Source organism: Aegilops tauschii, chromosome 4 (genome assembly GCF_002575655.3).
Source record: "Aegilops tauschii subsp. strangulata cultivar AL8/78 chromosome 4, Aet v6.0, whole genome shotgun sequence".
In the NCBI taxonomy this organism is placed as follows: domain Eukaryota; kingdom Viridiplantae; phylum Streptophyta; class Magnoliopsida; order Poales; family Poaceae; genus Aegilops; species Aegilops tauschii.
The window spans coordinates 57,695,669-57,711,799 of NC_053038.3; the positions used below are offsets into that span (position 1 = coordinate 57,695,669).

At 48.6% G+C, this 16,131-nt stretch overlaps 1 protein-coding gene across 1 annotated transcript in view; it reads right to left on the bottom strand.

The window, feature by feature from the left end:
* Nucleotides 1-15,888, bottom strand: part of LOC141021651 (uncharacterized) — a 113,321-nt gene extending 97,433 nt beyond the window's left edge. Inside the window, exons 1-2 of the mRNA XM_073497504.1 lie at nt 15,526-15,888; nt 14,975-15,130 (exon numbers count right to left, since the gene is read on the bottom strand). Of these exons, the coding sequence (XP_073353605.1) occupies nt 14,975-15,130; nt 15,526-15,888 (519 nt within the window). The remainder of the gene's footprint in view (nt 1-14,974; nt 15,131-15,525) is intronic.
* Between the last annotated feature and the right edge of the window lie 243 nt (nt 15,889-16,131).

The following is a 16,131-nucleotide window of genomic DNA, read 5'->3' on the forward strand; positions in this document are numbered from 1 at the left end:
GCTCGAAATGTTACAAGGTTCAAATTCCAGAGTTATATGGCTCAAATTCGAAGATTACAAGGTTCAAACTGATATTAGAAATGAAATTCAGGCCCTCAGCTGCAAACGCTCGCGCTGATCCACTGAACATGGATATCAGAGAGGTTCAAACTAATATCACCGCTTCTAAGTCTGGTTTCGAAACCTCGCAATTTTTGCAAAGGGGTCAGCCACTGAGAAGTCGTGTATGGGGTTGACACGATGACTTCCGATTACTCTGTCATCTGAAGTTCCAAAATGAAATTCAGCATTTTTGGAGCCTACTCCATTCTGCCGCAGGCGCCGGCACTGATCAACAAACCATTCATTTTTGCGAAATAAATGTAGGGCAAACCTCATTTCCTTCAGCACCCTTTCTCTGAGAACAAAGAACCTGGCGAATATAATCTCCGGTAAGGTCCCTCGGTAGGAGTTCAAAGTAATTTCTGAGAGATGCAGATCTAGGCATTCGACGTGATTGTTATATTGTATCACATTATCCACCACTGGGCCTAATCTTATCTGCAAAAGAAGAGAACGTGTTAGTGCCTACATGCAGTTTTGAACATTACTACAGGCCTATTTGGTTTGCAGGATTTGTAAAATGCACTAACATGTCATCTTCGATCTGACATGATTAACATGGGCATTTGATTATATTCTAGAAAAATGTAGCCTTCTTCACAAGAGATTGGAGTGGATGAAAAGTTCCCTAAGAAAACTAGTATAGATGAATCCAAAGGAGAAATGCTTATTGATTATAACCATATGGATCAAGCAACCAATATGGGGGGGACATGTATGTACTGAAATCCTCCAAAAGAACCTTCAGAAATCGTAGTACATTGTCATTGTAAACTTGGAAAAAGGTGTCACAAAATGAACTCCCTTATGGTTAACATTTAACAGGAAAGGAACATCACCTTGATATATAGCTTCTCCAGGCACGGAAAGAATCTCAGGAAACTAACAACTTGCTCCAGGTTGGGGCCAATAGATTCTAGTGCCAAGACCTTCACTATGCGCAGTTTCAGGGTCAAGCTTGTCGGAATCATTTTCTGAATGACAGACGAACAAACATCTTCAAAATTAGAAATAATGTTAATTTGTAGAAGGGGAGGTAGAAGGCGGCTGTTGTACCTGAACGGGTGTGGATCCAATAACAAGTTCGGAGTATTTGTGAGACGAGTAGCCCACCACTGTCAATTTCAGCGCAGAAATGACATTGATTCTTGTTAGACCTTCTTGATCAACTACAAGTAATCTCTCAAGTGCAGGTGTGTCCTCAATGACCATACCATGGTACACATCTTGTGATATCTTCCTGCCGCACCAGCAACACACATAAATAGTCCGGAGAGTCATGGAGGTGATGTGGAAGGTACTCAACCCATTGATCGCCTGAAGACGGAAGTACTCGAGTGTAGTACAGCCACGGAGCAGGCGCTCCATGTCACCGTTTGAGAGGCAGATGGCAACGAGCTCGAGGTGCTTCAGTCGTGGTAGAATAAGAGCGGGCGCGTCATTAAGGGGGGAGAAATGGCAGTTCCTGAACTTGGTGACGCGCAGCGTGGGCGCGAGGCGGAGTGCGGACGTTGGCAGCGACCGCATATGCCCATCATCAAAAGTGAGCTCCTCAAGCTGATCTAGGGCGGGGGACCGAAACCAGTCGTCAAGCTTGGCTCGATCCTTGCCGTTGGAATGAAACTTGCCCATTCTAAGGCCTTTGGTTGGGCCAAGGTGACTGCCGAGGATCTAGGAGAACGCATCCAAGCTTTTGCGATAGCCATGGCAAAGCTCGTGGGTGTCGATGAGGTCGAGAGGGCTGGAGTTCCATAGGGGGCGCCACCCCCGGGAAAGGACGGTTGTCCGTGCCCCATATTTGCTTGGGAGGAGGGAGGTGATGACTCTCAACATATCATCGGGGAGGCTGCTGATGAAGTCTAGGCCTGCTAGAGTCGCTTGCGGTTCTAGCTCGCCCCGCCTCCGCTTGTTGGCAGCCCCGTTCTCCACCTCCGGAGTCTCCTTGTCCGCTTGTTGGCAGCCCCGTTCTCCACCTCCGGAGTCTCCTTGTCAGCGGTGCTTTCTGATAGAAATGGGAGTACAGGGAATATTTAGTTAAAACAGGGCAATAGAAAAGTGTATTGGTAACTATAAGTGATTAGGTAGGAATATAGTAAGAAAAGGGAATAACAATTGGTTGCTTAAATACTACACAATTCATTTGACATTGCTGGGTAAGTCAACATGCAGATAGTTGAAAAGAAAACTTACTTCAAACAAATTCTAGACGGATGATTTTGTCGGGGAAGTTAGCATATATCTCATGACCAGGCCCTTTTATGTGCAGTGCAATTTTAGTGCTAGCTTTCAGTACATAAAACTTTGCAATTTCTTTCCAAAAGTCAGTGCCAAAATAGGAGTCACCACGTTCATCAAGTCTTACAGCAGCAACGATTGTAAATCCATGGTTTGTGTGCAGTATGAGATCTGTGGAGCCTTGATCTATGTAAAGGGAAAAATTGTGCACTACATAATCTGTTGCATAGCAGGAGATGTTCTACAGAAAATGGTAGGATTGTTAAAGAAAATATGGTAACATGCAAATATGGGCCCAAATTGAAAGAACTATACAGCAGTTGAAATCGAAGGACAAAAATCTATAATTAAACAGATAGGGTAAACATGATGTCATGGAAATATGAGAGTAATAGAAAGAACAATACATCATTAATTTGCCTAATATAGAAAGAAGAGGGAAAAATCCCCTTTGACGTATATGGTTCATGTTGCACCTTTTATCCAAATGTAGCAATATTTAGAATATGTTCAGGAAAGTAGGCCATGCCAACCGATTTAGGGTGAGATTGAACATACCGCGCACATCCTCAAGTTATCTGGTACGGTGAGATGGACTCTCTGGCAGCGGTCGCAAAGTCCTGAAGTGTCGGTGCACTGTACATTCTATGAATGAAAGAAAACCCTCAAATCATCTCGAATAAAAATGAATTCACGGCGATTTCCGCCGGGTGATTAAAGGAGGCAGATGAACTGGGATAAGAGATGAGATAATATCTCGTTACATTAGTTACCTTGTCGTCCATGAGAAAGAACCCTCGGTACGGAAGATTCCCCAACCGAGCGGAGCTGGGTCGACCGCGAGCAGCATGGAGAAAGTCGATGGCGATAGGCGGCGGCAAGCGGAAGTGGCGAAATGCGGTGGGCTTTGCCGGCAGCCTGGCGGCGGCGGTAGGCGTCGAGCTAAGTGTTTACCGCCGCGATAGGTGGTGTCATGGCATAGACGCAGAGGAGCTTGTGCAGGTGTGAATGGGGAACATACCGGAGGGGCCGAGGGGGTGGCGGGCGGGGTGTGGGTTTTTGTGACATGGGGATGGTGAGGTTTTTCTTTTTTTTTGAATTGGGTGGTGAGGGTTTTCTGTCCCACAAAACAATTTGGGGGCGACGGTTTGCTAGAGCGAACCGTGTGTGATTAACGCAGCAGGCAAAATGAAAGTCAATGCACATGGTTCCAATTTTGGGAACCGTGTGTGATTGACGTACTACCTCCGTCCTGGTTTATTGGTCCCCTTTGTAATTTTTACCAAATTTTGACGAAATATTTGACATACTTAGACATAGATAATAAGCGTACACGTACATAAGCATAGTTCAACCATAAGTACATAGTTCAACCGTCATTAAGCATACTCAAGCGTACATAGTTCGATCCATCCCACATCTCATCTCACATGCGGCCGGCATGATCCTGAAGCTTCTCCAGGTACTCGGCGTACGCGCCGTGCGCCACCCTGCGAGAATACTTCTGCTTGAAGGAGCCAACAGCCCGTCCCCTTGCATGTGCCAGAACACTTAGATACGCGTCATGAAGCTTCTGGTTGCAAAATGGGCATCCATAGCCGCCGTTCCAGGTCCTAATACACCTGTTATGCATTCCCGCATAAAGCTCCCTCAGGATTTGCCTCTTGTACCTCCTCTGGCCATCTTCATCCTCGTTGTCCACATCGTCAGACACCACCTATACAAATAGTAAAACAAATTTGGCAAAAAATCAATGATTACATGCCGTGAAGTAGGATTAGGAATTTATGGCTATTTATTTATACATATCCAGAGATTATGGTTCGATTTTTAAGCACACTCGTCTATGTACAGACCAATCTTGAAGAAAATAATGGCACAAACATATGTAGGTCATTCAAAATCAATTGTCAAGCCCTGTCTAGGAATTGTTAGCACGAACACTAACCCTAGTCGGACTACTAGCAGAAATCATTTGCACAGATGAAACAACTAATCACTTATCACATGTACCATTCAAACAATCAATACACTACACGGATCTAACGAAACTTACTCAGATTTCATGGATGGGAGAACATAACCATAGGATTTCTATTCCCTATGATCTATTTGACACATAAATGGGTATAGATGGGTATAGATGACTAACCAGCTGTCCGTCATCGTCGGAGTCGTCGCCGGAGTGCTCGTCGGAATCGTCGCCGGAGTGGTCGTCGGAGTCGGTGTGGAACTCCATCTCCAGCTGTGGAAGCTTGACGCCGTCGACGATGTTAGGGTGCAGCGATAACTCGCCGGCGGTGACGACAACCTCTGTCTCCATCTCCACGCCTGATCCGGTGCTTTAGCAGCCCCGGTGTCGCCACTCCCTCCGATGGGGCGCTTCGGCGGCATCCTCATACACTGACGGCTTTGAGGACTGAGAGCGGCGTCGAGGATGCAAGCGGAGAGAGAGGATTGTGTGTGTGTGGCGAGGATGGGGGGTGCGGCCGCTCGGGCGCACCATTAATATGGAGTAGTGGGAGTTGTGGGAGAGAGGCGGGCGGCGGTCAAACCGATGGCTCGCCTCCTGGTGAGCCTCCTCACCGGACTGCTGGCATGCCTACCAAAGTTTCACACATCTACTCGCACGCCTCCTGATGACACTGCGCAGCGAGCACGCCTCCGTCAATTCACACACCTGCACGCATGCCTCCCTGTCTGCCTGCACGGTGGACTGCTCGCATGCGTCCCGTCAAATCACGCCTGCTCGCACGGCACACGGGTCGCGTGGCGGCACGTATATTTTTTTCTATTTGGATGATTAATGATGTCACTTTATTGCTTAACCGAAGCATGGCACGTATCCATTGTTGGTCTAACGCTCACGATTCGAATAAATAATCCGTTTGGGATACTGGTTCCCAATTATTAATAATCTCTCGTATGTAATTAGATAAATATTACATCAAAACTGGTCTCAAATTTGACAAAAAAAAGTACAATGCCACTTTGTATTGGTGTCCATATGACAACACGATAAGTTTCATGAACTTCAAATAAGTTATGGATGTACTAGAATTTAAAAATCAAGATTCTCAATGTTTGAAATTTGTGGCACGGGGAGTAAACATGCACCCAGTGAGACACATGTGTTTTTGCAATCCATTTAGGTGCACTGTCATGTGTGCATGTAGCTCAAATTTGATTTTTGCACATTATACCCATAGAAAATCAATCAATCAATGTACTAAAACGTCTTAATGATCTCTGTGATTTTTTTGAAATTAAAACGTCCCTCCTTTGGTAACATGTATGTTCACCGCGGGATAATTAATTTAACATGCATCGTAGTTGCGGTGGATTCACGGTGTGTGTGGGTGTGTGCGTCTGGGGGTGGCGGGTGGCTCGCAGTACACTACGAGTTTTGAGCCACTGTGTGGGTTGGCCGTTTTGTTAGGCAGGCTGGTGCCACATCAGAGTCGTGAAATTGTTATTTAAAACATTACACAACCCTTTCATACATAAATGTTTTGGCCACATGCAGTCGATGGTTGTCCTACACGACACTCGATACTCGCGTGTGACGCTTTCTGTGGGCCAGCGAGGTCGTCGTCCATCACTTTGACGAACAGCCGGCAGTGAGGTTAATTTGGCCAGCAAGGTAGAATCTTTTTTGTTTGTGTTATTGTTGGGGATATAACTACTGGTGTCACCCACCCAGGAGGGGCCGGGTTACGTCAGGACGATCATCACATGAAGCCCAATATCAAGCTTGAGGACGGCGGTTCAGTAATGGGCTTAAGGCCTAGAGGCGGCTTAAGGCCCGTAGTGATAAACCGCCGTTAAGGCATAACTTGTAGTGTAAGGCGAGAATAGTTAAGAGTGCGAGCCGGATACTGTTTATAAGTCGGCCGGGACTCTGAGAGCCACTGGGCGTTAACCTCTCTATATAAAGGGACGACCCATCAGCGGTTCAGGACAAGTAAAATCAGATCGATAGCCAGGCATAGCGGTTTAGCTCCCTGGTCATCGAAACCCTAAGTAATTCCACCTCAACTGGAGTAGGCTTTTACCTTCACCGTAAGGGGCCGAACCAGTATAATCCTCGTCTCCTTTGTCCTGTTTAACCCCTTTAAGCTTCCTAGTTGCGATGGCTCCATGACTAAGTCCTTGCACGAGGACATCTGCCGTGACTATTCCACGACAGTTGGCGCCCACCGTGGGGCCAGCGCACGGTGGATTTGAGTTCTTGAAGGGCAGCTTCAAAGGGCTCAAGGGATACGCTGTGGGCCGGATGACCAAGAGTCGTCGCGGCAAGCTCTACATCGACGACGCAGGCTGGGGCCCTGACGCCGGCTCAATCAAGTATGGGTACCGGGTCCCCTTCGGCGGAATCCACGTTTTCATTAGCAAGATTGGCGAGCCGGGCCCTGAGCCGGACATCTGCACCGACCTCGTCGAGACGGCTCAGCGTGCAAGACCCGCCCGGACTCTGCCTGCCTTGAAGCGTGCTTTCGTGGGATGCGTCCATGGAGGACTCTCTGAAGGATCTGGATCTGGCGATGAGGCGGCCACCCGCTCTGACGGCGAGTCGTCCACAGGTGAGACCGACTCGTTATATCAACTTCACGATGGCAGGCTCAGGGGTTGTTCCGATGGCAACAGTATTCCGGACCCCTTTGAGCCGCCGAGCCGGGTTGGAATCTTCATGGCCGGCACACAACCTGTTCAAAACTCTGCCGCTGGGGCAGGAGGCCCTGTGCACTCACCGGCTCAGGTGCTAATGGATCTCACAGATAAGATGACGGCCCTGTTAACCGCCACGGTCGTCCCGGCGGATCAAGCTCAACATGATGCAGAAGTGGCACAGTTAAAGTTGGACATAGCGCAGGCCAAGGAAGACCTGGCAGCGGAAGGAGTTAGGATGGCTGCAGAGCGGGCGGCTCTAGACGCCCAGACTCAGCTTATTCAAGCGCAATCTTTCCGGCTCACGATGGATCAGAATGCATCCAATGAGGTCATGAGAAGGAGGTATCAGAAGGCTCAATCTCGACTCCCTCCGGTTTATGATCCTCGCAACCTCTTCAACACACCCGGTGCAGGGCCTAGCAACCCGCCAGAGATAAATCAGATCACGGCACCCGGGGTGGGAACGCTGGTTCAGCCACCAGTGATGGGGCCTCCCCGTGTGAATACTGCACCGCCTCCATATGTGCCAACACCACCAGGTCATTATTCTAACCCATTGGAAAACATGATCGCTGCAGCAGCGCGACTGGCGGCTCTTCCGGTTGAGGGTGACTCCCCAACGGCGGTCGAAACCCGCAGGGTCAGAGAACTTCTTCAGACGGCTTTGGCGCAGCAGGAGGCATATTCATATAGCCGGGACAGGATTCATTCGACCCCTCGACAGGCAATTTGTCAAAACCGGAGTCCGAGTTATAGCAGACGCATGGCATCGGCAACCGGCTCAAGCAACGTCCGGCGCCATGACTTTCCTGGGGGGCATGGCCCGGCACATAACGGAGCCTTTAATGCGGTAGATCAAGACAGAGCACGTCAGGAAGCTGAGCAGGTGGCTCAGATGACGGCTTACCAGCCTTTTCCGGTTTACCCGACGGCTTCTATTGAGGCAGGCATGGCTACAAGAGCCGGAGGTGTCCCTTGCCTGGTGCCGGCTCTCCGTAACGAACGTCTGGCCAAAGATTTCAAAGGACCTAGGAAGGTACCTAATTACACGGCTGATTTACAGCCCGGAGCATGGATTGAGAGATACGAGATGGCTATGGAGTTGCTGGAGGTCAGCGAAGCGGCAATGGCCAAATACTTCACCATGATGTTGGATGGGACTGCCCGCACTTGGTTGAAGGGACTGCCACCCAATTCCATTGGGTCATGGGCAGAGCTAAAAGCCCGGTTCATCCAAAATTTCAAAGATACATGTAGGCAATCTATGTCAATTGTGGATTTGACTAACTGCAAACAGCAAGAAGGCGAGTCTACAACCCATTGGGTACGCCGGGTCAAAGAGATAATACATTCGTCTGATAAGATGGATGCCGGCTCTACGGTCTTGATGTTGGAGAAAAATTGTTGTTTTGCGCCCCTGAAGATGAAGCTTGGGCGGCTCAAGCGCGATTGCAACGATATGGGTACGCTGATGGTGGCTCTGGTCAAGTACGCCGACTCTGATAGTACCAAGGATCCCGCGTCTGATGAGGAAAAGACAGGGAAGGGAAAGAAGAATGGCAACGGCAAGGGCCCTCGGCATAACCCGGCGAACCAGGGAAGTAATAAACGTAAGGCTGATGGCAGTATGGAATTTGTGGCCAACGCCAATGCGCAAGGTAACAACCACCGACGTAAGGGGAGACCACCTCCCCGATCCGCCGGATCAGGCCCGACGCTTGAGCAATTGTTGAATGAGCCCTGTCCAAGCCACGGTTCTAGGGAGAAGCCCGCCACTCATCTATGGAAAGACTGCGCAGTCATGAAAGCTTTCAAAAATTCCAACACTTTCAATGGCAACAATGGGCAGGGCGGTGGCTCAGGCGGCGGCGGCTTTCATGGCCTGGGCGGCGGTTCAAATTCCAATTTTCAGAAATTTCAAGGTAATCAAGGGGGGTTCAACCAGCAATCTGGCTAGGGTAATCAGCAGCAGCAGCAGGGGGTATATCAGACCAATCCAAAGCAGCTCAACAGTGGACAGTATCATGCGTTTACTACCAGTTTGTGCAAGCGAGACCAGGAGCTTCATAAAAGGGCTGTGAACGCTGTTGAGCCGGCGGTTCCACGTTACTTGCGATGGTCTGAGCAACCTATTGTATGGAGTAGGGAGGATCACCCTCCCCGGGTTGATAATCCGGGTCACCTGGCTTTGGTGGTGGCTCCTCAGGTTGGTGGGTATAAATTCACTAAGGTGCTCATGGACGGGGGCAGCAGCATCAACATCCTCTATTATGAGACCTTCCGTCGTATGGGATTAACCGATAAAAACCTCAGCTAGTCCAATACTGTTTTCCACGGCGTGGTGTCTGGTAAGTCGGCGTATCCAGTTGGTAAGATCGAGCTGGAAGTAGCCTTTGGAGATGAGTACAACTCCAGGGCAGAAAAACTGACTTTTGAGGTGGTCAAGATCAGAAGCCAGTACCATGCTCTATTTGGGCGGTCGGCTTACGCCAAGTTCATGGCACGGCCGTGTTATGTATATTTGCAGCTCAAGATGCCGGGTCACAACGGTACCATTACGGTTCATGGCAGCCGAAAAGTAGCTTTGGAGTGCGAGGAAGGTGACGCTGCTTACGCTGAATCTGTTTGTGCGACAGAAGAGTTGAAGTTTTATAAGGATAATGTTGACCCGGCAGATATGACGTCTCTGAAAAAGCCAACCACGGAGCATGAGCCGGTAATGAAATTTAAGTCGGCCGATGAGACTAAGCTTGTTGACTTTGTTCCAGGTGACTCATCTAAGCAGTTCAGCATCAGCGCCAATCTGGATCCTAAATAGGAAGGCGCGCTCATCGAGTTCATCCGTGAGAACCGGGACATCTTTGCATGGAAACCTTCTGACATGCCGGGTGTACCGAGAGAGCTCGCTGTGCACACTCTTAATATTGATCCAAAATTTAAGCCAATCAGGCAATTCCTCCGGCGGTTTAATGAGGAGAGGCGGAAGGCCATTGGTGAGGAAGTAGCTCGGCTCTTGGCGGCCGGGTTCATTGTGGAAGTCTTTCATCCAGAATGGTTAGCTAACCCGGTGCTCGTACTCAAAAAGAACGGCACCTGGCGTATGTGTGTGGATTATACGGATTTAAACAAGGCTTGCCCGGCTGATCCTTTTGCTCTCCCTCGTATTGATCAAATTATTGATGCTACGGCGGGTTGTGAGCGTTTGAGTTTTTTGGATGCGTACTCTGGTTACCATCAGATCAAAATGGTTGTTAAGGACCAAGAGAAGACGGCGTTCATTACTCCCTTTGGAGCTTTCTGTTATGTGTCTATGCCTTTTGGGCTCAAGAGTGCACAGGCGACTTACCAGCGTTGCGTGCAGAATTGTCTTCATAATCAGATTGGGCGCAACGTTCATGCCTATGTGGATGATATTGTGGTCAAATCCAGAGAGAAGGAGACCTTGATAGATGATCTGAGAGAGACCTTTCATAATCTCCGGGTCTACAAGATGATGCTTAACCCGGCCAAGTGTGTTTTTGGTGTTCCTGCAGGCAAGCTCTTGGGTTTTCTGGTTTCTCACAGAGGCATTGAAGCTAACCCGGAGAAGATCAAAGCAATCACCTCTCTGGCTAAGCCGGCGTGCATAAATGACGTCCAGCGTCTGGCGGGTCGCATCGCTGCTTTGAGTCGATTTATAAGCCGGTTGGGCGAAAAGGCCATACCACTGTATCAGATGATGAAGAAAACAGATGACTTTGTCTGGAGTGATGCTGCTAATGCTGCTTTTGAGGATTTGAAAAGACAGTTAGCTGAGCCGGCAGTCCTTGCTGCTCCTGTCGATAAGGAGCACTTATTGTTGTATGTAGCCGCTAACACATGAGCTGTCAGTGTGGCCGTCGTGGTGGAGCGCAAGGAGGCGGGTAAGGAACATCCGGTTCAGCGGCCGGTTTACTACGTCAGCGAAGTACTCATTTAGTCCAAGCAACGGTATCCACATTGGCAGAAGCTTGTTTATGGGGTGTTCATGGCAAGCCAGAAGCTTAAGCATTATTCCCAGGGCCACCCCATCATTGTGGTTAGTTCTGCTCCTTTAGGAGATATCATCCAAAACAGATAAGCCACCGGAAGAGTTGCTAAGTGGGCCATTGAACTTGGGCCTCATGATTTAAAGTATGTGCCACGCACTGCTATCAAATCTCAAGCATTGGTAGACTTCATCAACGACTGGACAGAGCTGCAGATGCCTGAGGAGAGACCAGATAACACATACTGGACTATTCACTTCGACGGGTCCAGGCAGTTGGAGGGCTCGGGGGCTGGAGTCGTTTTAGCTTCCCCTCGAGGTGACAAATTTTGTTATGTGCTACGGTTGATGTTTCCCTGTACTAACAATGCAGCTGAGTATGAGGCCTTGCTCCATGGTCTTCGGATGGCTAAGGAGATGAGCTTAAGCCGGGTGAGATGCTTTGGCAACTCAGATTTGGTGGCTCAACAGGTATCAGGCAAGTGGGATTCCAAGGACCCCCTCATGGCGGCTTATCCGTGAAGTTGATGCCATCGCCGGGCATTTTCAGGGTTATCAAGTGGAGCACATTGACCGCAGAAAGAACGAAGCGGCTGATGCCTTAAGCCGGCTGGGCTCTCAGCGTAAGCCGGTGCCACCTAATACTTTCTTGGATATTCTGCATAACCCTTCTGTCAAGTTGCCTACAGAGGAAGACTTGGTTGTTCCTGACCCAGAAGCACAGTTGGTGGCGGCTCTTCACGTTATCCCAGATTGGACAGTGCCATACTTGGCTTACATGACCCGGGGAGACTTGCCTGAGGATGAAACTTTGGCCAGACAGATAACCCGGCGGTCTAAGTCAATGATAATTATCAATGGCGAGCTGCATCATCGCAGTGTTACTGGGGCTTTTCAGCGTTGTGTTTCCCCTGAGGAGGGTCAAGAAATTTTACGAGAGGTTCACGAGGGGGATTGTGGCCATCATGCCGGCTCAAAATCCCTTGTGGCGAAGGCTTTTCGTCATGGTTTTTATTGGCTGACGGCTCACGCTGACGCAGAGGATTTAGTCAGTAAATGTGACGGTTGTCAGAAGTTCTCAAGACGTGCTCACGTGCCGGCTCAAAAGTTGAGGATGATTCCAATCACTTGGCCGTTTGCAGTCTGGGGGCTTGATATGGTTGGGCCTTTCAAAAGGTCCAAGGATAAGAAGACCCACCTCTTGGTGGCGGTGGACAAGTTCACAAAGTGGGTTGAGGCAGAGCCAGTTAGTAAGTGTGACGCAGCCACGACGGTTCAGTTCATGAAAAAGGTGATATTTCGCTTTGGTTTTCCACACAACATTATAACTGACAATGGTACCAATCTGTCTAAAGCCGCCATGGAAGAATTTTGCCAACGAGAGCATATTCGGCTTGATGTTTCATCAGTAGCTCACCCCCAATCCAATGGTCAAGCTGAGAGAGCCAATCAGGAAATCTTGAAGGGCATCAAGCCCCGGCTTTTGGTCCCTTTGCAACGGACGCCGGGTTGTTGGGTGGAGGAGTTACCCTCTGTGTTATGGAGCATCAATACTACTCCTAACAGGTCTATGGGTTACACGCCTTTCTTCATGGTTTACGGAGCCAAGGCGGTTCTCCCTAGCGACATCCGTCATGACTCGCCTCGAGTGGCGGCTTATGTCGAGGTAGACAATGAGCAAGCGCGTCAAGATGCTCTTGACTTGTTGGATGAACAACATGACGTAGCAGCAGCTCGCTCGGTGATTTACCAACAAGACCTACGCCGCTATCACAGCCGCCGGATTAAGTCTAGGACCTTTCAGGAAGGTGATTTGGTGCTCCGGCTCATCCAGGATCAAACAGATGCACACAAGCTATCCCCACCTTGGGAAGGGCCCTTTGTGGTCAGCAAGAACTTGCACAACGGGTCATACTAGCTCATCGATATTCGAGAGCACAAAGATTCACGTAAGTCGGAGGAGGAGACCCGCCGGCCGTGGAATATAGCTCAGCTTCGGCCTTATTACACCTGAGCCACCGGCTCTCGTAATGTACATATTTCTATAGCCATGTATATATTATGATGAATAATAAAGCAGGACCTCTGTCCTTTCTTCCCCTCCAAAGGTAAATGTGTCATTGTTATTTTCATTATGATATCACAGGATCACTTGGAGGTTGATCCGGCTTATGATCGTATTCGAATCTAGCCGTTAAATATATGATCACTTGGGGGCTTCCTGTTCAAACATAGGTCGTATCCGAACCAAAGAGAACATAGCTGTCGATACCCATTTGATTGGCATATTTCCGAGCTCACTGGGGAGTTTCTTGATCATATTTGAATCATGGCTCAACCCCCTTTGGGAACCGACGTGGATCGTATTCGAATCAGCGTCGTTAAACAACTCTCAAGATCATTTGGGGGCTTCCTGTTGAAACATAGGTCGTATTCGAACCAAGGAGAACATAGCTGTCGATACCCTCTTGATCGGCAATGCCAAAGCCACTGGGGGCTACATGATCGTATTCGAATCTTAGCTTAACCCCTTTGGGACGGTTCTATGGTCGTATTCGAATCAGAAGCCTCCAAATTTTTGAAGTCTCTTTGTTGCAAGCAAGTTCTTTTGATTATATCTAAAGTGTTCAAGGGTGGTTTCTACTCCACCGGCTTAACTTTGGTCAATAAAGTTGATCGCACATGATAAGCATCATGTTACATAGTGGGGTTTTTTACTCATTATTCGGATCACATAAACCGGAGGTATACTTGAAGGATCACAGGTATGCTGTTATGGTTGTCTCAAGGATATAATGGAGGACCGGTTTGTTATGATTCCGGGTTATATGAAAAGTGTATGACTCTCCATGCGGTAAGCCGCCAAGGGACTTGTGATTTGTTTTTCTATGCAGGACAATTAAAGACAGCTCTTTAAACATAAGGAAAACAGAGGATCAAGCATAACTCGGAAGAATATAAAAGGGCAGCTTAAACAATGTTGAGCGCTACACACGCGCGCGATGGCACGACAAAATTAAGTGTTTGTCCTACTCTATTACATGACTCCCCGAGTCCAAAAGGTGAGGCATCGTCTTTTAAGACATAACCATGAGCCGCCTGCGAGATCAAGGGCGTTGTTGGCCTGAGGTTTCCGGGTCATCCCTCTCCGCTCCTCCGGCTGTTTCCATGACCTCGAAGGTTGATGATTTCCAGTCAATGCCACTCAAGGCTTCAAATTGAGCCTCATCATCAATTAACCCGGCCGGGTCAACTTCAGGGGCGAAGGTATGCTTACGAGTTGGAGGAACCAGGATGACTGCTTCATAGCGTGGTGTTGGGATTCTCTGATTCTCCGCGTCATAGCCCGGTTGATATTTGGTAAGATCTGTGTCATTGCCAATTAAAGTGGCCACATGGCGTACGCTCTTCACACAAGCGGCGAAGTCCTTCTAGTCAAAGGGGGTGCCATCTTCCTTAAAGCTAGGATACCCAAGGGCGATGTCGGCCGGGTCTAGCTCCGGTAGAAACGCCTTGGCCCGGCTCAGAGCGGCTATAGCTCCGGCTCTTGCAGAAGCCCGTCTCAACTCTTGGAAGCGTTGAGGAAGTACGGTAAGCCACCTGAGTACATCCGCCAGGTGAGTGGGAACTTCATTTGACAGAGCCACAATGGATAAGGCACGTTGTGACCCGGTGTAAAGTTGCTCTACCAAGGTATAAACCGCCTTCAATTTTGTCAGCACGTTTTGATTAAGATTGGAGCTCCTGGGGCCTGCATTGCAAAGACAGGTAAGCTGATGACAATTGAGATGCTCTTTGGAAAAGATGTAAACTAGCTAACACTTATGGAGTAACTTACCAAAGATTGCGGAGACCATCTGAGAAACATGGTGTTTTAAGACGGATAGCTCGGCGGCTGTTTCAGCAAGAGTGGGCCTCCTCTTGTTCGGCCCGGCTGAGCAAAGCCGTCTTTTCATCCGCCCAGGCTTTTCTCTCTGCTTCAAATTTCTTCTTTAGTTTCTCTTGAGCAGATACACTGAATTCAAACTTGGAGTTGGCCTTTTGGGTTTCATTTTCTTGAGTCTTCAGGCGGTTCTTTAAATCAGAGATCTTCGATTCAAATTGCTTGACGGCGGCCTGTATAAATTCCGGGTCACAGTTAGGGTGATTATAATGCAACATTAAGTCCCAAGCACTTTGCAAGCAAAGACACTTGGCACTTGGGGGCTAATGTATGCTGAAGAGCTCTATTTACAGTGGCGGTTCATGCAAATAAGTCCCAAGCACTTTGCAAGCAAAGGTACTTGGCACTTGGGGGCTAATGCATATTGCTGTTCAACTACTTGATTAAAACAAGGTAAGGACTAATTCAGATATGCTGATTAAACCGGACCTTGAGTGCTACCAGGTAAGCCGGTTTTCTTGCAGTGATTACTAAGCCGGTATTAAGTCTACAACATATTTTATCATAAGTAATAGACTTGGGGGCTGGCATGGTAAGTATAACTATGGAGTAAGAAAGAGAGTTATACCTCAGATTTTTGCTGTATTTGTTTCACCATGTCAATCTCCAGATCCCGGCTGTTGTGCACTTGATTTACATAGCCAGAGACAATATCTTCAATGCTCAGATGAGCATAATCAGTGATGTTCAACTTGGCCCGGCGGCGCTCCAAAAGTTCTTCCTTGGCAGAGCACTTGGCCAGCACGGTAGGTCGTCCCGGTTCGACAAACTCAATCCGGGTGATCTCAACGTCCGGATCATCTGGATGAGCCGGGCTGGGGATCTCTGGGTTCTCAGAACCTTCCATAGCTTGTTCAACAGTTGGAGCAGCGGTGGCATCCGGAGATGGTACAGCCGGCGACTCATCAGCAGAGGCATTAGGAGCAACCATTCTGAGTTCCGGCTCAGCCAGGACCGGCTCTTCGGCCGGCTTATTTTTCTTTGCCCTCTTGCAGGGCTTCACTTGTACACTGCAAGTCAAAGGGTTAGTGCAAAAACATGAGTAAGATAAGCACAAAATCAACTGATCATCATTACCCAGGAGCGGTTTTGAAAGCCGGTAAGCTGGACTGCATTGAGTCACCGGAGGAAGGCGAAGTTCCCTGGTAGTTTGAGTCAGAAGAATTAAGGGGTT